The 20259-nt window shown below is 42.3% G+C and overlaps 1 protein-coding gene across 2 annotated transcripts; it reads right to left on the reverse strand.

The window, feature by feature from the left end:
- Positions 1 to 153: 153 nt before the first annotated feature.
- LOC123995019 (probable ribonuclease ZC3H12D) lies at positions 154 to 18268 on the reverse strand. Of its 2 annotated transcripts, none has more exons than XM_046298238.1 (6): positions 18114 to 18268; positions 4996 to 5527; positions 3287 to 3426; positions 2499 to 2733; positions 2053 to 2159; positions 154 to 1503 (listed from the first exon to the last, which is right to left on the reverse strand). In XM_046298238.1, exons 2-6 carry the CDS (start codon positions 5316 to 5318, stop codon positions 470 to 472), a joined length of 1839 nt encoding a protein of 612 aa, XP_046154194.1. In that variant the 5' UTR covers positions 5319 to 5527; positions 18114 to 18268; the 3' UTR covers positions 154 to 469. The 2 variants fall into 2 exon arrangements, with proteins under 2 accessions (XP_046154194.1, XP_046154192.1); XM_046298236.1 differs by having other exon boundaries at positions 2499 to 2736.
- Between the last annotated feature and the right edge of the window lie 1991 nt (positions 18269 to 20259).

The following is a 20259-nucleotide window of genomic DNA, read 5'->3' on the forward strand; positions in this document are numbered from 1 at the left end:
ATTCCATTGGTTGTTGGCTTGTGGTGACGTGATGACAATTGTCTTTGGATCATTTCTCCTCACTCCAATAGATGGCAGTAGAGATCTAAAATAGTTGGTACGGTAAAGTGCAGGAAGCTTGGCAGTGTGTAAATGAGATGGATAATCAGACAATTGCCAATGACTTATGTTTAATATGGATAAGAAAAATGACAAGGACAGTATTATTCTGCATACCATACAGGTCAACATCCATTTTGTCTTATAGCTTCCCTCAGTTTGAGGCTACATGATAAAACAACACATGCTGCTTTGAATATATTTAAGTCAATGCTAGATTCAAAATGAACTAGCATCATTCAGGAGACAGTAGTGCATTGCACTTGACATAACACATTCAGCTCAGATTGCTACATTTCAGGCTTTCCTCTAGTCTGCTGAAGACTACTGTGTTTAATGCTTACAGAGAAATGATCACAGATCTTGCATGTTAGAAAGGAATGTGGCTGATTCGGAACCTCTGAATCAGAGGCACCAGCTCTGACATATTGAGGGTGTGTGGGTACACACTCATCACATAGTCTACCATGCTGTGGGGGAAGAGGGTGCTGAGCTGGTTCTTCACACTCCTCCTCTGCTCACTCTCTGGAGCTTTACCTCCATTGGACCTGGTCATCCCCACTCTCTCACCAGAGAGGCCCTGTCCCGGGCTGTGTTCTGGGAGGCTGTGACTCTGCCTTTGTGGGGGAGGACTCTGGAAGTACTGCTGCTCTGTGAAATGGATATGGTTACTGTGCACAGCATAGGAGCACCCTCCTAGCTTTGACTGGAGATGTTGGTGTCTGTACATGCACGGGCTGCACTCAAAGCTTTGTGAGTCATCACAGCCACACTGTGGCAGTTTTTGCGGGGCATCCCAGGCTGAGGAGGGTCCACCCAGGCTGAGCCTCTGTTGGTTGCTGGCGTGGCTGTGGCTGCTGGAAGTGCTGGAAGGGTAGAAGTCCCCACTGTGCTGGCTGCAGTTGGCCACCCCACTGCTGTAGGTGTAGGACACCACTGGCCCCTTGGTGTTGTTGGTCTGGTCCTGGACATAGAGTCTGGACAGGGAGGCTTCCAGGGAGCTGAAGGCCTCGTCAGTGTCTGGGCTGGGGCAGAGGCGGAGGCTGGACCTGTGGTGTAGAGTTGGGCTGCCTGTTTTTCTCTGGCTGGTGAACTGATCGCTAGGCGAAGCCCTGTGGGAATGGGAATGCTCTTCTTTTATAAGGGGAGGCGGTGTGGATAGATATCTGTATAGATGCGTAGTAGTTAGATCCAGCTCATAAGGGGATGTGTAAGGGTGGGCCTCCTGGCTGACTTCCTGGATCAGAGCAGGGCTGGGGCCTGAGGGGAGAAATGACCGCTCCCTGTCTGTTTGAGCAGTAGGTTTGCTCTTGGCTCTCAGCTCATCTGCCACAGACAGCTGTGATTGGTTGGAGCGCTCTGGGTGGTAGAACTTGCACTTCACTCCGTAAGTACACTTCTTTCCTGGAAAGAAACAAATAAGGAATATTTATGGGCTTTCAAAACACGGCTTGCAGATGTACCATGTACCTCTTTAAAGAGACTATCAACAAGGATGTATGTCCATCTGAGTGCACTATAAAGCCCTCTCCCCCCCCCCCTTCTTAAGTTACTACTGTAAACACACTTGGCAAGGCAAACAAAAATAAAGTCTGGTCACCAGCCTGTTTTTGATCCCCTAGGTACATGGTGGAGTGCTATGAGGGAGCTTTGTACTCCCCTGACAGGAGTAATAATAATAATAATCCCAGGCCTGCCATTTAATCTGAAGCTCTACTATCCTGGGTGTCGATAAAAAAGGCCTTTTGTTTGTGAGTGGTACTGTGCCTTGGAGGGGAGCTGCTCTCTTATGGCCAACAGGCAACCAAATAAAATCACAAGACCCAACTGCTAATCACAAACTGGAAATCAAATCCTGCTCAGCTGGCTCATATTGGAGTTAGTTGAAACCCCCCAGATAAATGAGAAAGGAAACTGAAAATAAAAGTGTATTGTAAAAAAATATCTACCAACCATACGGGCAATGCTGCTGCTTGTTTTCTGGGGTCCACTGCTTTTTCATCAGAAAGTTGTCAATCGTTGGGCCATTCCTTCCCAGAGGATCATCTGGAGGCATGAACCTCGAATATAAAGTCATAGAAAGACGAAAGTAAGCATGATGCTCAAAACTCTTGGAAGCCATGCCTTTGTTACAGATCTATCATATGTTTACAAGCTGGAGTGATTCTGTAGGTGGTGGAACCATCTCTCTCGTACTGTATCCCCTGTCCCCAACCCCAATTTGAAATGGTTTACATCCTCCTTATAGGCCCTGCATCAGGTACCCTCATAGATGTTAAGGGCTTGTAAGTAAGCATTTCACAGCAAGGTCTACGCCTGTTGTATTCGGCGACTGTGACAAATGCGGTTTGATTGGATTTGATTTGACCTTTGCTGGGCGATTCAGTGTTGAGACTTACTTGTCATTGGCGAAGCTGTACATCAACAGCCTTTCCTCTATGAACGTCTTCCACTCTGGCCTCTCTATCTGCAGGTCTCTGTAGTTGTCATTGGACACAACGATGCCGTCGGACTCGTAGGCCAGCTTGACGATGTAGCGGTCGTCGTAACATACCACTCTCTTCCCGTTGACGCAGCGTGACGGGGTGTACACCAGGATCGCCCTCTTCTCCAGCTCATGGAGGATGTGCTGATCTGCTGGGCCACGTCACAAGAGGTTAGGGTTTCACAGAGTTGATGGGACATATGTCAGCCATTAACAAGACACGGTCTTTGTCCCAAATGGCACATCTTTCCCTATATAGTGCACTACTTTTGACCTGAGCCTTTTGACCAAAGTCCTATGGGCCCTGGTCACAGGTAGTGCACTACATCGGGAAAATGGTGCCATTTGGTCCAAAGACATGGTGTGAATAACAATTCTCAGTTATAAAAGACCATAAAGAAGATTGAAACCTGGACCATTAATGTCCCTTACGGAAAAAAAGATTGCAGTCAGAGTGCAGTATAACAGCAATATGCTGCAATACTGCGTCCATACTGCAGTCATTTTGCAGTGTAACTGCAGCTACAGTGCAGTATAACTGCAGTTCAACTGCAGTTATTCTGCAAAATACCACAGCACTTGTACTGCAGTTTCAAAACAAATCTGTTTTGTAAGGGATTGTAGATCTCTGTGTGTTGGTGACCGTTAGCACCACAGTGCCATCTAGCCCTGGTCAGACAGTATAACAAGTGTGTGTCCAACCTGTCATGGGGGCCTCGGGACTGGGCTGCTCCTTCCTCCACAGGGGCACGAACACAGTGATGTCACGAAGACCCCTCTCCAGAAACCACCTGACTGCCAGCAGCAGCCCCCGGCATGAAAACACTTGCTTGTTGCCATGGCTACAAAGACGGAGTATGAAAATTAGCTTCCTTTTTTCACTTCTAAACAGCTGTCACGTCTCTCTTCCCTTCTCAGAAATCCTGTCAGCCGTGTGACCCAACTACTCCAATTCATGTGAACTCTTTTGCAGAACCACAGCAAAGACACTGTTGTGTGTCCTTCAATCCCAGAAACAAGCCTTAAGGGAAAGCTATCTCCCCAAATGACTATAAACTGGAATAACAGGAAGTCTCAGAATCTCTGTGTGCCTCTTCAACAACACTACTCTTCTGTTCTTGGAAAAGCTTGGATAAGGTATAATGTTACACTTATTTAACCTCGCATGACAGATGTGAGCTGCAGCATCCTGTATGGTAGTGGCGTGATGTCTCCAGCGGAACTTTAGACAGGTCTAAGACTTGCTGCGCGGAGACCTGAAAGGGCCTGACTGACAGGAGCTCACTGAGAGGATGATTTGCCTACGGGCATCAGTAAATAGAGCAATCAACCATCAGGAAGTGGTAGGCAGCTTTGCACCAAACATAAGACCTCATTGCCTATTTTTAAAACACTCTGGGCCACCCGAACCCAACAACAACACTAGAACAACAATGATGTTATAGAAAACACACAATGATGAGTAGAACGATGTCCTTTGCTTAGAAAGTTGAGACAGTGTTTTGGGTAGACTTTTTTTTTTCTCTCCAGTCAGACAGAGTCCTTACGGGACAAGCAAACTCAGGACTTGAGTAATCAAAGGTGGCTTTGTAAGCAGACTGCACAGTCACTGAGATATCTGCCAACGGGGTGAGTATGAGAGGAGTGACTGTGCCTTAGAAGTAGAAACCTTCAAAAGTTCAGCGACAGTCCCCCACAAAAAGCAGATCTAATTCAAGACGAGTGATCTGTGTCAGAAAGAAAATCTCCGATTTATGAGAAGTGAACATTGTTGTTTTGTTCCTCTCAGTTTCTGCTATCGTTTCATCCCCTCCCTCCCATCACCTGTTGATTATCGTAGAGTATTTTTAACTATTTTTTTCTCTCACTATTGTTATAGCATATCTGATGCTATTGATCGATAGCCAATCGCCATTGCATCTGAATACGAGGTATTTATGTTGAAGGCAAAGGTCATCCTCTCATACACCTGTGGTCACCTGCCAGCCACCGCAGATTCTTCTGAAATTCACCTCAAAGCATCGCCCACTCTCACTTCCCTCTCTATTAATGAGGAAGTGTGAGATGAGTTGGTCTGTGAAGTGAAACTGGAGTGGATATAGCATTCAGTTACTGGCACGCAATGGTAACACCGTTATTTATACCTCAGTGGGTAACATCTGCCCAGAATAGGACAAGTTAGGTAGCCGCATAGAGTAAAAATGAAAGGAACATTGATGTACTACTTCACATGCTCTCTATGGGGGCAATGTACCGTGACAATACAGGTACTGTCCGTGACCAGATAAATGTTTTTTTCTCATTAGTACTTACATTACCATCATTTGTGCCAGCATTTCATCCAGTACTCTGTCTTTATCCATCTAATGCTACAATCCCTATAGTCCTAAATGGAGGATCAGTAAACTCACCTCATGGCCACATTGCTCCCATCAATGACCACTGGTCTGAATCCCCCAGTGGGATCCCTGTCTGTAGCTGAGCTGGGCCGCAGGGGCTGGCTGGGCTGGGGAGAGCTGCAGCCTCGGGGGATCAGCTGTGGGCTGGAGTAGGCTGAGCGGCTGGCTGGTATGGATGGGGTGGTGGTAGTGGGGGTCTGGCAGGTCTTGATCAGCTCCTCCAGTATGTCGTTTGTCTGGGCGTCATGGCGCAGGCTCTCCAACACGCGCACAATGTCACTGTGGGAGTAGCCCAGCTTGAGGAAGCGCTCCACTTTTCCATGCTGCTGGTCCATGCTGCTGGTCCTCAGCTCAGTTAGGCTTCCTCCCTCAGTTCTGTCAGTGTTTCTAAGTAGTCTAGGTGTCCTCCTTCCAGGCTCCTGGCAGGGCTCTGTCTGTCGGGGAATCCTCCTCGCCTCCCTTTTCTATCATTTCATCATGGTTTCCACAGCAACAGTGTCAGTTTTGGAAGATTTGACAGGTGCAGAAGAGGCATTCTCTGGTTCTGTAAACACAGGAAGTATCATGGTGGAGTCACAGGGACTTTTAGACACTTTGAATGTGGTTAGACTGGCAGCGATAGAATTGTCTGCTTGCGCTGCCACAGCCTCATGATCACGCACGCACGTCATAACAGGTCGAGAAAGCCCCTGTAGTCTCAGGCCAACTTAAATAAAGCCCTGCTCTAATGCTTTCATTTGGTGTCTGATACCAGTGTCCGTTGTCATAACAAATATACACCACTGGAATCGTTGAGGATGTTGGTCTCAAAACAGAAATGTTTTATGATATTTGTTTTGCAAAAACTTGAACACCAACCCAGTCAGACATCTTCTAAAGATAATCTGGAAAACCCCAATAATTATTTTACAAAGTGACTGCACTAATGACTGGGAGGGTGAAAGTGACATGCATTCCATACAGGTTCAGCCCACCCTTTGCCTTCTATTCTGGTTCCGGAATGTGCTTAACTCTAAGAATAGCAAGAAGTCGTCAACGATACTAAGATAACGTGTATTTTACACAGATCGTAGACCGTGAACAGTGAACAAGCCCTCAGTGAAACCCCTTATCTCTATTTTAGAATGTGAAGTTACACTAGTATGCACACATACAATTGTTAGGCCTTATGTGAAATGCCACCCACCCCCGTCATGTGTTCCTTCATAGCACCCTTTCTTCCTGATTTGCATTCGACTTTGAAAGGCAGTGGTGTCATCGGTTTGATAAGAGACTTGGATAAAGAGGAAGTAAATGTCAGGCTAAGACGATCATCGCCATGTTTTAGTATAAACTCGAACAAAGAAGAATACCATGCCAGTTAGTCATCTACATGCAGAACAAGTTGAAGATCAATTTACATTAAGGTACCCTACACCCCCATGTCCATTTGCATGTGAGAACAGTGTTTATGATCTTATACCTCTTCACAGCTTGAACAATCTACATCTAACCACATCCCCTCACACCACTTCATCTCAAACCAGAGATGAATCATTCTGCACCAGACTAGACACATGCCGACTTTATTTTAAAAAATGTATTTCAACTTTATTTAACCAGGTAGGCCAGTTGAGAACAAGCTCTCGTTTACAACTGCGACCTGTCCAAGATAAAGCAAAGCAGTGCGACAAAAACAACAGCACAGAGTTACACATAAACAAAAGTGCAGTAAATAACACAAAATAAAAGAAGAATTGGGGGAAAAAATGAAAAATCTATGTACAGTGTGTGAAAATGTAGAGGAGTGTAGAGTAGAGGAGTAGGGAGGTAGGCAATAAATAGGCCTTAGAAAAATAATAACAATTTTGCATTAATACTAGAGTGATAGATGTGTAGATGATGATGTGCAAGTAGAGATACTGGGGTGCAAAAGAGCAAGAGGGTAAGTAATACTATCGGGATGAGGTAGTTGGGTGGGCTATTTACAGATGGGATGTGTACAGGTACAGTGACCTGCTCAGACAGCTGATGCTTAAAGTTAGAGAGGGAGATAGATATAAGACTCCAGCTTCTGATATTTTTGCAATTCGTTCCTGGAAGGAAAGGCGGCCAAATGAGGTTTTGGCTTCGGGGATGGCCAGGGAAATATACCTGCTGGAGCGTGTGCTACGGGTGGGTGTTGCTATGGTGACCAGTGAGCTGAGATAAGGCGGGGCTTTACCTAGCAAAGACTTATAGATGACCTGGAGCCAGTGGGTTTGACGACGAATATGGAGCTAGGGCCAGCCAACGCGAGCATATAGGTCGCAGTGGTGAGTAGTATATGGGGGTCAAAAGTTTTAGAACACCTACTCAATCAAGGATTTTTCTTTATTTTTACAATTTTCTACATTGTAGAATAATAGTGAAGACATCAACACTATGAAATAACACATATGGAATCATGTAGTAACCAAAAAAGTGTTAAACAAATCAAAATATATTTTAGATTTGAGATTCTTCAAATAGCCACCCTTTGTCTTGATGACAGCTTTGCACACTTTTGGCATTCTCTCAACCAGCTTCAACTGGAATTCTTGAAGGAGTTCCCACATATGTTGAGCACTTGGCTGCTTTTCCTTCACTCTGCGGTCCATTTCAATTAACAGGTGTGCCTTCTTAAAAGTTCATTTGTGGAATTTCTTTCCTTCTTAATGTGTTTGGGCCAATCAGTTGTGTTGTGACACGGTATGGGGGTATACAGAAGATAGCCCTATTTGGTAAAACACCAAGCCCATATTGCATGGTCACTTTAACTCTACCTACATGTACATATTACCTCAATTACTGCGACTAACCGGTGCCCCCACGCACATTGACTGTGTACCTGTACCCCCTGTATATAGCCTCGTTATTGTTATTTTTTTTTAAATGTTTTACTTAACTATTTTTTACTTAACACTTATTTTTCTTAAAACTGCATTGTTGGTTAAGGGCTTGTAAGTAAGCATTTCACTGTAAGTTTGTATTCGGCGCATGTGACAAATAAATAACATTTGATTTGATCATGGCGAGAACAGCTCAAATAAGCAAAGAGAAACGACAGTCCATCATTACTTTAAGGCATGAAGGTCAGTCAATACGGAACATTTCAAGAACTTTGAAAGTTTCTTCAAGTGCAGTCACACAAACCATCAAGCGCTATGATGAAACTGGCTCTCATGAGGACCATCACAGGAAAGGAAGACCCAGAGTTACCTCTGGTGCAGAGGACAATTAGAGTTCCCAGCCTCAGAAATTGCAGCCCAAATAAATGCTTCAGAGTTCAAGTAACAGATACATATCAGCATCAATTGTTCAGAGGAGACTGTGAATCAGGCCTTCATGGTCGAATTGCTGCAAAGAAACCACTACTTAAAGACACCAATAAGAAGAAGAGACTTGCTTAAGCCAAGAGACATGAGCAATGGACATTAGACCCGGTGGAGATTTGTCCTTTGGTCTGGAGTCCAAATGTGAGATTTTTTGTTTCCAACTGCTGTCTTTGTGAGACACCCAGTGTGGGTGAACAGATGATCTCCGCATGTGTATTTCCCACCGTAAAGCACGGATGAAGGGGTGTGATGGTGTGGGCGTGCTTTGCTGGTGACAGAGACTGTGATTTATTTAGAATTCATGGCACACTTAACCAGCATGGCTACCACAGCATTCTGCAGCGATACACCATCCCATCTGGTTTGGGCTTAGTGGGACTAACATTTGTTTTTCAACAGGACAATGACCCAACACACCTCCAGGCTGTTTAAGGGCTATTTGACATAGAAGGAGAGTGATGGAGTGCTGCATCAGATGACCTGGCCCCCACAATCCCCCAACCTCAACCAAATTGAGATGGTTTGGGATGAGTCGGACTGCAGAGTGAAGGGAAAGCAGCCAACAAGTGCTCAGCATAAGTTGGAGCTCCTTCAAGACTGCTGGAAAAGCATTCCAGGTGAAGCTGGTTGAGAGAATGCCAAGAGTGTGCAAAGCTGTCATCAAGGCAAAGGGTGGCTATTTGAAGAATCTCAAATATATTTTGATTTGTATACTTTTTTGGTTACTACATGATTCCATATGTGTTATTTCATAGTTTTATTCTATAATGTAGAAAATAGTAAAAATAAAGAAAACCCCTTGAATGAGTAGGTGTTTATATTACTCTTACAGAAAATCCACGTGGGCGAAGATATTGGAAGTTTAATTAAAGCGTATTGGATGATAACTGGTTTTTACCTAGGACAGAAGAATTTATAACAGACTATTTCCGACGTAACATAGGTACAGCAGATCCCCTTAATGTATGGGACACTTTTAAATGTACCTTTAGAGGCCATGCAATTCTATGCTCATCTCTAAAACAAAAGCAATTTAGTTCAAAAGAGTCCATATCAACAAAAGAAATAGAAGGACTAACAGTACAGATAGATAGAAATACAACTGTACCATAGAGACACAGAATAAGTTAGAAGAAAAACAAAAAGAAATGTAGGAACTTAATTCAAGAAAGATCAGATGTAAAATGAACTTAGCAAAAAAAGAAATGTCCTTTTTTAGGACCCTGTTTTTCAAAGATAATTTGTAAAAATCCAAATAACTTCACAGATCTTCATTGTAAGGGGTTTACACACTGTTTCCCATGCTTGTTCAATGAGTCATAAACAATTAATAAACATGCACTTGTGGAACAGTCATTAAGACACTAACAGCTAACAGACGGTAATTAAGATCAGAGTTGTGAAAACTTAGGACACTAAAGAGGCCGTTCTACTGACTATGAAAAAAAACAAAAGAAAGATGCCCAGGGTCCCTGCTCATCTGCGTGAACGTGCCTTAGGCATGCTGCAAGGAGGCATGAGGACTGCAGATGTGGCCAGGGCAATAAATTGCAATGTCCGTACTGTAAGAGGCCTAAGACAGTGCTACAGGGAGACAGGACGGACAGCTGATCGTCCTCAGGTATAGGATGGCAACAACAACTGCCCGAGTTACACAAGGAACGAAACAATCCCTCCATCAGTACTCAGACTGTCCGCAATAGGCTGAGAGAGACTGGACCCTGGGCTTGTAGGCCTTATGTAAGGCAGGTCCTCACCAGACATTACCGGCAACAACGTCGCCTATGGGCACCGTCGCTGGACCAGACAGGACTGGCAAAAAGTGCTCTTCACTGACGAGTCGTTGTTTTGTCTCACCAGGGGTGATGGTCAGATTTACATTTATCATCGAAGGAATGATCTTTACACCGAAGCCTGCACTGTGGAGCGGGATCGATTTGGAGGTGGTTGGTCCATTTTGGTCTGGGGCGGTGTGTCACAGCATCATTGGACTGAGCTTGTTGTCATTGCAGGGAATCTCAATACTGTACGTTACAAGGAAGACATCCTCGTCCCTCATGTGGTACCCTTCCTGCAGGCTCATCCTGACATGACCCTCCAGTATGACAATGCCACCGGCCATACTGCTCGTTCTGTGCGTGATTTCCTGTAAGACAGGAATGTCAGTGTTCTGCCATGGCCAGCGAAGAGCCCGGATCTCAATCTCATTGAGCACATCTAGATCGGAGGGTGAGGGCTAGGGCCATTCCCCCCAGAAATCCCCAGGAACTTGCATGTGCTTTGGTGCAAGAGTGGGGTAACATCTCACAGCGAGAACTGGCAAATCTGGTGCAGTCCATGAGGAGGAGATGCACTGCAGTACTTAATGCAGCTGGTGGCCACACCAGATACTGACTGTTACTTTTGATTTTGACCCCCCCCCTTTGTTCAGGGACACATTATTCAATTTCTGTTAATCACATGTTTGTGGAACTTGTTCAGTTTATGTCTCAGTTGTTGAATCTTATGTTCATACAAATATTGACACGTTAAGTTTGCTGAAAATAAACACAGTTGACAGTGAGAGGACGTTTCTATTTTTGCTGAGTTTATTACAAAAAATAAAGTGAACTGGATGGAATATGGAGAAAAATGCCCCATACTCTTTTTTAATCTTCAACATAGAACTGCTTCCAAAAATGATTTACTGAAACTAATGACAGTCACCCATGATTCATGAAATAATATTTTGAAAGAGGAAGCAAAGTACTTTAAGCATCGTTTTTCATTTCAGTCTCCTCCATCTCCACTAACCAAAGTTAATTCTATAGATTTGTTTTCTATTTATGTAAAATTAACAGCTGTAGACTCATGTGAAGGCCACATTACAGAGGAGGAACTTCTTGATGCTATTAAAGCATTTAAGTCAGGGAAAACTCCAGGGCTGGATGACATACCAGTTGAGGTATACCAAACCTTTGTTGATGTACCTTTGTTGATGTACTCCATTATTAATATGTTTTAAACATTCCTATAAAAATGGTAGATTATCAGATACTCAACAAGGTCTGATTTAATTATTCCTGAAATAGGAACCAGGTGGTAAATATAAAGATCCAGTCCGTTTCAAAAAATTGGAGGTCCCTTACACTTCAGTGTTTCTCGCAAAATGCATAGCACAAAGAATTTAAAAGGTATTTTCGGATATTATTCCTCCTAATCAGACAGTTTTTTTTGCTTAAAGGCACCTAAAGGACTCTCAGACTATGAGAAACAAGAGTCTCTGGTTGGATGAAACCAAGATTGAACACTTTGGCCTGAATGCCAAGTGTCACGTCTGGAGGAAACCTGGCACCATCCCTACGGTGAAGCATGATGATGGCAGCACCATGCGGTGTAGATGTTTTTGAGCGGTATAGAGAGATCCTTGATGAAAACCTGCTCCAGAGCACTCAGGATCTCAGACTGGGGTGAAGGTTCACCTTCCAACAGGACAACAACCCTAAGCACACAGCCAAGACAACACAGGAGTGGCGTGTGTAGTGAGTAAAGGGTCTGAATACTTATGTAAATGTGATGTTTCTGTTTTGCAAAAAATTCTAAAAACATGCTTTTGCTTTGTCATTATGGGGTATTGTGTGTAGATTGACGAGGGGGGGAAACAATTTAATACATTTTTGAATAAGGCTGTAACTCAATATGTGGAAAAAGTCAAGGGGTCTGAATCCTTTCAAAATGTGATGTATATCTAGGTTATATTTTACTAGGATATGACGTTTCTATTTTTAAGGACTTCAAATGTATCAATGGATGTTTTAGGTAGGCGATACATAGGCTACTGTAAAATGTAGAGTTTTCTTGGTATAGAAACACCATAGTATAAATTAATTGAATTAAGCTAAAATATCAGAAATAAATCATAAACAATAAAGGCCAGTATCAGCTTCTTTTCATAAATATAAGGGAATAAATAATATCGAACTGCAGTGGACAAATTATTTGCGCACAGAAGCAAGCACCAAAAAGCTTAAAATATGCATTAAGTGTGCGAAACGCGCCCTACAAATAAAATATTATTATTATGAATATAAAGACAGGAAAATACACACTTAAAAGCTTCGTTACATAAAGAGATATTAGTGAAATTCGGGAATATAACCATAATACAAACAAGAGAAAGGAGAATGGAATATATTTGAAAAGTTTACGTTTAGATTTGATTGGAGAAAGAAAATAAGTGGGCCCTCAGGTCATGACTCAATACTGCCATCTGCAGGAAGATAACAAGATTCCAACATTCCATTACACTTAACTAGGAACCTGCACAGAGTCCAGTAGGACAGTGTCACAAGGCTACATAGTCACAGGCCCACACTTCACCACTGTTTAAGGGAATACACAACTGTCCTTGATTGTGAGCTGGAATTAAATGTTGAATGAAATGTGTGCGACACAAGAGGTAAACAACGGTTTTCATCAATAGAATGAATGTAAGGAGCTAAGGTGATATCATAAGGACATAGCCTCAGGAAGTAGTTTGGGGGTGGATGTGCAGCATTTGTACGCTAATACAGGACTAGTTAAGGCCCAGTGCACTACATTTGTGAAACATTTTTATTTGAGTGTTCACCAGCATTTGTAACTTGAGTCTCTGACAATTATCTGTACAAAACAGTTGAACTGATAATACTTGTGGAAAATAAAAATACTTGCTTGATATCCACTACCGTTCAAAAGTTTGGGGTCACTTAGAAATGTCCTTGTTATTGAAAGAAAGGCATTTTTTGTCCATTATTTGTCCATTGTTAATGTTGTAAATGACTATTGTAGCTGGAAACGGCTGATTTTTAATGGAATCTCTACATAGGTGTACAGAGGCCCATTATCAGCAACCATCACTCCTGTGTTCCAATGTCACGTTGTGTTAGCTAATCCAAGTTTATCATTTTAAAAGGCTAATTGAACATTAGAAAACCCTTTTGCAATTATCTTAGCACAGCTGAAAACTGTTGTCCTGATTAAAGAAACAATAAAAATGGCCTTCTTTAGACTAGTTGAGTATCTAGAGCATTAGCATTTGTGGGTTCGATTACAGTCTCAAAATGGCCAGAAACAAAGAACTTTATTCTGAAATATGTCAGCCTATTCTTGTTCTGAGAAATCAAGGCTATTCCATGTGAGAAATTGCCAAGAAACTGAAGATCTCATACAACACTATGTACGATTCCCTTCATAGAACAGCGCAAAACTGGATCTAACTAGAATAGAAAGAGGAGTGGGAGGCCCCGGTGCACAACTGAGCAAGAGGACAAGTACATTAGAGTGTCAAGTTTGAGAAACAGATGCCTCACAAGTCCTCAACTGGCAGCTTCATTAAAAAGTACCCGCAAAATACCAGTCTCAATGTCAACAGTGAAGAGGCGACTCCGGGATCCTGGCCTTCTAGGCAGAGTTGCAAAGAAAAGCCTCAGACTGGCCAATAAAAAGAAAAGATTAAGACACAGACACTGGACAGAGGAACTCTGTCGAGAAGGCCAGCATCCCGGTGTCGCCCCTTCACTGTTGATGTTGAGACTGGTGTTTTGCGGGTCATTCAGTTGCCTGAGTACTTCAATGGTATAGGCAGTGTAGTCTTGTACAGTAACAGTGCCTCCCTTGTCCTCGCAGATGACTATAGAGGAAGTTATTCCTGAAATAAGGGATAGAAGCCTCTAGCTTGGATATACACTACACGACCAAAAGTATGTGGACACCTGCTCTTCAAACATCTCATTGCAAAATCATAGGCATTAATATGGAGTTGGTCCCCCATTTGCTGCTATAACAGCCTCCACTCTTCTGGGAAGGCTTTCCACAAAGTTGGCCTGAACCATGACAAACAGCCCCAGACCATTATTCCTCCTCCACCAAATTTTACAGTTGGCACTATGCATTGGGGCAGGCAGCGTTCTCCTGGTATCCGCCAAACCCAGATTAGTCCGTTGGACTGCCAGATGGTGAAGCGTGATTCATCACTCCAGAGAACACGTTTCCACTGCTCAAGAGTCCAATGGCGGCAAGCTTTACACCACACCAGCCGACGCTTGGCATTGTGTGTGACTGCTCGACCATGGAAACCCATTTCATTAAGCTCCTGACGAACAGTTATTGGGCTGACGTTTCTTTCAAGGTAGTTTGGAACTCGGTAGTGAGGGTTGCAACCGTGGACAGATGATGTATACGTGCTACTCGCTTCAACGTTTGGCGGTCCTGTTCTGTGAGCTTGTGTATCCTACCATTTCGCAGCTGAGCTGTTGTTGCTCCTAGACGTTTACACTTCACAATAACAGCACTTACAGTTGACCAGGGCAGCTCTAGCAGGGCAGAAATTTGACAAACTGACTTGTTGGAAAGGTTGATCCCATGACAGTGCCACATTGAAAGTCACTGAGCTCTTCAGTATGGCCTTTCTAATGCAAACGTTTGTCTATGGAGATTGCAATGCTGTGTGCTCGATTTTATACACCTATCAGCAACAGTTTAGCTGAAACAGCCTAATCCACTAATTTAAAAGGGTGTCCACGTACTTTAGTATATATTGTGTATGTGTTTATGCACCAGTCTGTAGTATGTGTCCACAGCTGGGTCAATAGGCCCACCCAGGTGGAATGAATGTAGATGGATCCATAAACACACTTTCGTGGGGACAGAGGAGTTGCAATCTCTAAAGAACAGTTTCACATGCAATGTGATTATTAATTAGTTGTTGAAATGTGTTTCAGTTGTGTGTCCTGATATTCAGGCTGATTTGCTCCTATATGTATTATTTTGTATGTACAGTTGAGGTAGGACGTTTACATACACTAAGGTTGGAGTCATTAAAACTCGTTTTTCAACCCCTCCACAAATTTCTTGTTAACAAACTATAGTTTTGGCAAGTCAGTAAGGACATCTACTTTGTGCATGACACAAGTCATTTTTCCAACAATTGTTTACAGACAGAATATTTAACTTATAATTCAATGTATCACAATTCAAGTGGGTCAGAAGTTTACATACACTAAGTTGACTGTGCCTTTAAACAGCTTGGAAAATTCCAGAAAATGACATCATAGCTTTAGAAGCTTCTTGGAGGTGTACCTGTGGATGTATTTCAAGGCCTACCTTCAAACTCAGTGCCTCTTTGCTTGACATCACAGGAAAATACAAATAAATCAGCCAAGACCTCAGAAAAAAATTGTAGACCTCCACAAGTCTGAGTCATTCTTGGGAGCAATTTCCAAATGCCTGAAGGTACCACGTTCATCTGTACAATCAATAGTACGCAAGTATAAACACCATGGGACCATGCAGCCATCATACTGCTCACGAAGGAGACGTGTTCTGTCTCCTTGAGATGAACGTACTTTGGTGCGAAAAGTGCAGATCCATCCCAGAACAACAGCGAAGGACATTGTGAAGATGCTGGAGGAAACAAGTACAAAGGTATCTATATCCACAGTAAAACGAGTCCTATATCGACATAACCTGAAAGGCCGCTCAGCAGGGAAGAAGCCACTGCTCCAAAACCGCCATAATTTTTATTTTAAAAAAAAAGCCAGACTACGGTTTGCAACTGCACGTGGGTACTAAGATCGTACTTTTTGGAGAAATGTCCTCTGTTCTGATGAAACAAAAATAGAACTGTTTGGCCATAATGACCATCGTTATGTTTGGAAGAAAAAGGGGGAGGCTTGCAAGCCAAAGAACACCACCGCAACTGTGAAGCACGGAGTTGGCAGAATCATGCTGTGGGGGTGCTTTTATGCAGGAGGGTCTGGTGCTCTTCACAAAATAGATTGTATCATGAGAAAGGAAATTTGAAGCAACATCTCAAGACATCGGTCAGGAAGTTAAAGCTTGGTCGCAAATGGGTCTTCCAAATGGACAAGCATACTTCCAAAGTTGTGGCAAAATGGCTCAAGGACAACAAAGTCAAGGTATTGTAGTGGCCATCACAAAGCCCTGACCTCAATCCTATAGAAAATTTGTGGGCAGAACTGAAAAATTGTGTGCGAGCAGGAGGCTACAAACCTGACTCAGTTACATCAGCTCTGTCAGGGGGAATGGGCCAAAATTCACCCAACTTATTGTGGGAAGCATGTGGAAGGCTACCCGAAACGTTTGACCCAAGTTAAACAATTTGAAGGCAATGCTGCCAAATATTAATTGAGTATATGTAAACTTCTGACCCACTTGGAATGTGATGAAAGAAATAGAAGCTGAAATAAATCATTCTCTCTACTATTATTCTGACATTTCACATTCTTAAAATAAATTGGTGATCCTAACTGACCTAAAACCGGACATTTTTACTAGGATTAAATGTCAGGAATTGTGAAAAACTGAGTTTAAATGTATTTGGCTATGGTGTATGTAAACTTACGACTTCAACTGTATTTTGTGGTAAATAGTTCACTAGTTTATTGCACCATTTTCTTTCTCCAATCAAAAAAAAAATGCATATAGATATAAGAAATATCAACATTTTTGAGAAGTAGCATCCACACAAGGGAGCAGTTTCTTCTCAATGTATTTTTTAAACTGTAGACTTTTCAAATATTTTCCCTTCTCCTTTCTGTTGTTTATATTATGGCTATATTCCCACGAATATTCTTTTATGTAATTAAGCTTTTACATGTATATTTTTCTGTCTTGGTAATTAAAGTAATGTTTAATTTGTAGAGCGCATTTGCCACGCTCAATGCACATGTGATGCTCGTTAGTGCTTGCTTCTGTGTGCAAATCATTTGACCACTGCAGTTTGAGATGATTTATTTCCTTTTATTTCTGAAAATAATGAGATATTGACCTTTATTATTTAGGATTTATTCCTGATTACAGTGCCTTCAGAAAGTATTCACACCCCTTGACTTTTTTTGTGTGTTACAGCCTCAATTAAAATTGGATTAATTTGAGATTTTGTGTCACTGGTTTACACACAATACCCCATAAGGTCAGTGGAATTCTGTTTTTCAAACATTTGACAAATTAATAAAAAATTAAAAGCTGAAATGTCTTGAGTCAATAAGTATTCAACCCCTTTGTTATGGCAAGCCTACATACGGTCAGGAATAAAATTAATTGCATGGACTCATTCTGTGTGCAATAATTTAGCTTCACATGATTTTTGAATGACTACCTCATCTCTGTACCCCACACATCTATGAGGTCCCTCAGTCGAGCAGTGAATTCCAAACACAGATTCAACCATAAAGATCAGAGAGGTTTTCCTATTCAGGCAGGAATCTTTGGACTGTGCATTTGCATCTTGTTTCAATTTATCTCTTTATTTAGGTTGATGGCATGATGTTGAAACAATGACTTTGAATCAAACATACCATTTTACTATCAACATTGAAACAAGGTCAAATAACCAATGCCTAAATATTCAACATCCTTTCTACATGGAGTTTTCAACACAATTTCTACATACACAGTACATAGTTCTGATGATTATGCTGGAATTAGATTGATTCAACAACCTGTTAGTCAGGTTAAGTCAATGTATTGAAGTTGAAGTTTTACCCTAATTTCAATGTTTACAATGCTGTTTGAAATGATATGAAAACAGAACTGGCTGATGACTGTGTGCCCAGTGGGTAGTCTCTTTTAAGCACACACATATACTCTATATCAGGAAGACACATAATCCAAATGAACTATCACAGAATCAAAAACGAACAAAAAAATTACATTGGCTCTAAGAAGTTACAAACATTTCCCTACTGTAAACCCTTGCAGCTCAACAAGATTTGGATATTAGATGCTACTTTTGCTCTCTCTCTCTCTACTTACTTTTGTGGTGGTTAGAAGAAGCATCAGCCTGCTTGTCTGGTAGCGAACCTGTTGCTGTGTGAATGAGAGAGCCAACTTGGTCACGTTGAGAGACAGAACCTGTGTGTACTGTTTTTATTCATATGAGGAAGTCTCCTGAGACTTTACTCAGACCATTGCCAGCAAGGAAGCAAAAGACAAATGCAGTCATTTCACTTCCTCATTGTAGCCCCATGCAGAGTTTTGGCTAGAAAGCTTGTTGTATGTGAGCCCAGAGGGTTTTCCCCCTTTCTCTGTTCTTCCTGGTGTGGCTACAACACAGTGGGTCTCCTTGAGACTTAATAGGGGAGAGTGGGGTAAGTTGAGCCATTTTTTACATTCCGCTACACAACATGCTTCACAACATGCTAAATAGAACCATATAGGGTTCTTCAGGTTTGTCCCCATAGGGGAACCCTTTTTGGTGCTAGGTAGAACCCTTTGCAAAGGGTTATACCTATGACCCTCTATGTAGGGTTCTACCCAAAAAACATTTAATTATCTAAAGGTTCTTGCAAGAAGAACCATTTCACTTTTGGAGGGTTCTTCCTAGAACTGTCTATGAATGGTTCCACCAGCCTTATTAGCATTTAAAATAACATTCTTTATGACAGTAACTACATATACTGTATAGTAAGGCCTTGCTTCAATTGTGTTAGGAAAGTCCTGGTTTACAGGCCACATCAGGCCTGCAAGTCACATTATGCTGGCTTGCAAAGTGATGTGTAATTCCAGTTTGAATCCGGACAGAGGTGGGTTAAGTGGCATTTTTTCACTTGCAACCTGCAATCAGAATGATTGCTGGGGTAGGGAAGATTGAATACTGAGAGTACCTCAATTATCTAAACTGGAACAACCATCCCGGTAATGAGTGTAATATGTCATATAATGGAGGAAAGTCATACTTTTTCAATTCATTCAGGGGGAGGGTTTAGTATTGTTTTATTTAGTCCGGGGGAGGGTCATGTAATTTGAAATGGATTATATGTCATATAGCTCAGTGTTTGAGAATTAGTTGCATATTATATTTCAACGTGTGCCCGATGCTGCCCCTCATCCCTGACTCTCTGCTGGGCGCTCAATATCAAGTGCGCCTAGTGTGGTCTCAATGAAATGATCCATTGCCTATACTTTAGGCCATAGGCCTAGGGCTAGGCTGTATGGAGAGCATGCTTGGAGACGCACAGGGCAAATGTATATTTATAAAAACATTTACAGTACCAGTCAAAAGTTTGGACACACCTACTCAATCAAGGGTTTTACTTTATTTTTTATTATTTTATACATTGTACAATAATAGTGAAGACATCACAACTATGAAATAACACATGTGGAATCATGTAGTAACCAAACAAGAGTTAAATAAATCAAAATATATTTTAGATTCTTCAAAGTAGCCACCCTTTGCCTTGATGACAGCTTTGCATTCTCTCAACCAGCTTCATGATGTAGTCACCTGGAATGCTTTTCCAACAGTCTTGAAGGAGTTCCCACATATTCTGAGCACTTGTTGGCAGCTTTTCCTTCACTCTGTGGTCCAACTCATCCCAAACCATCTCAATTGGGTTGAGGTCGGGTGATTGTGGAGGCCAGGTCATCGGATGCAGCACTCCATCACTCTCCTTATATGTAAAATAGCCCTTACACAGCCTGGAGATGTGTTTTGTGTCATTGTCCTGTTGAAAAACAAATGATAGCAACACTAAGCGCAAACCAGATGGGATGGTGTAGTGCTGCCAAATGCTGTGATAGCCATGCTGGTTAAGTGTGCCTTGAATTCAAAATAAATTACTGACAGTGTCACCAGCAAAGCACGCCCACACCATCACACCTCTTCCTCCATGCTTCACGGTGGGAACCACACACGGCGGTTGGAACCAAAAATCTAACATTTGAATGCCTCAGACCAAAGGCGACATTTCCATTTCCACTGGTCTAATGTCCATAGTTTCTTGGCCCAAGCAAGTCTCTTCTTATTATAATTGGTATCCTTTAGTAGTGTTTTTTTTGCAGCAATTTGACCATGAAGGCCTGATTCACACAGTCTCCTCTGAACAGTTGATTTTGAGATGTGTCTGTTACTTGAACTCTGTGAGGTACAATCTGAGGTGCGGTTAATTGCCCATTG

This window comes from Oncorhynchus gorbuscha, linkage group LG14, assembly GCF_021184085.1.
Source record: "Oncorhynchus gorbuscha isolate QuinsamMale2020 ecotype Even-year linkage group LG14, OgorEven_v1.0, whole genome shotgun sequence".
Lineage (NCBI taxonomy): Eukaryota > Metazoa > Chordata > Actinopteri > Salmoniformes > Salmonidae > Oncorhynchus > Oncorhynchus gorbuscha.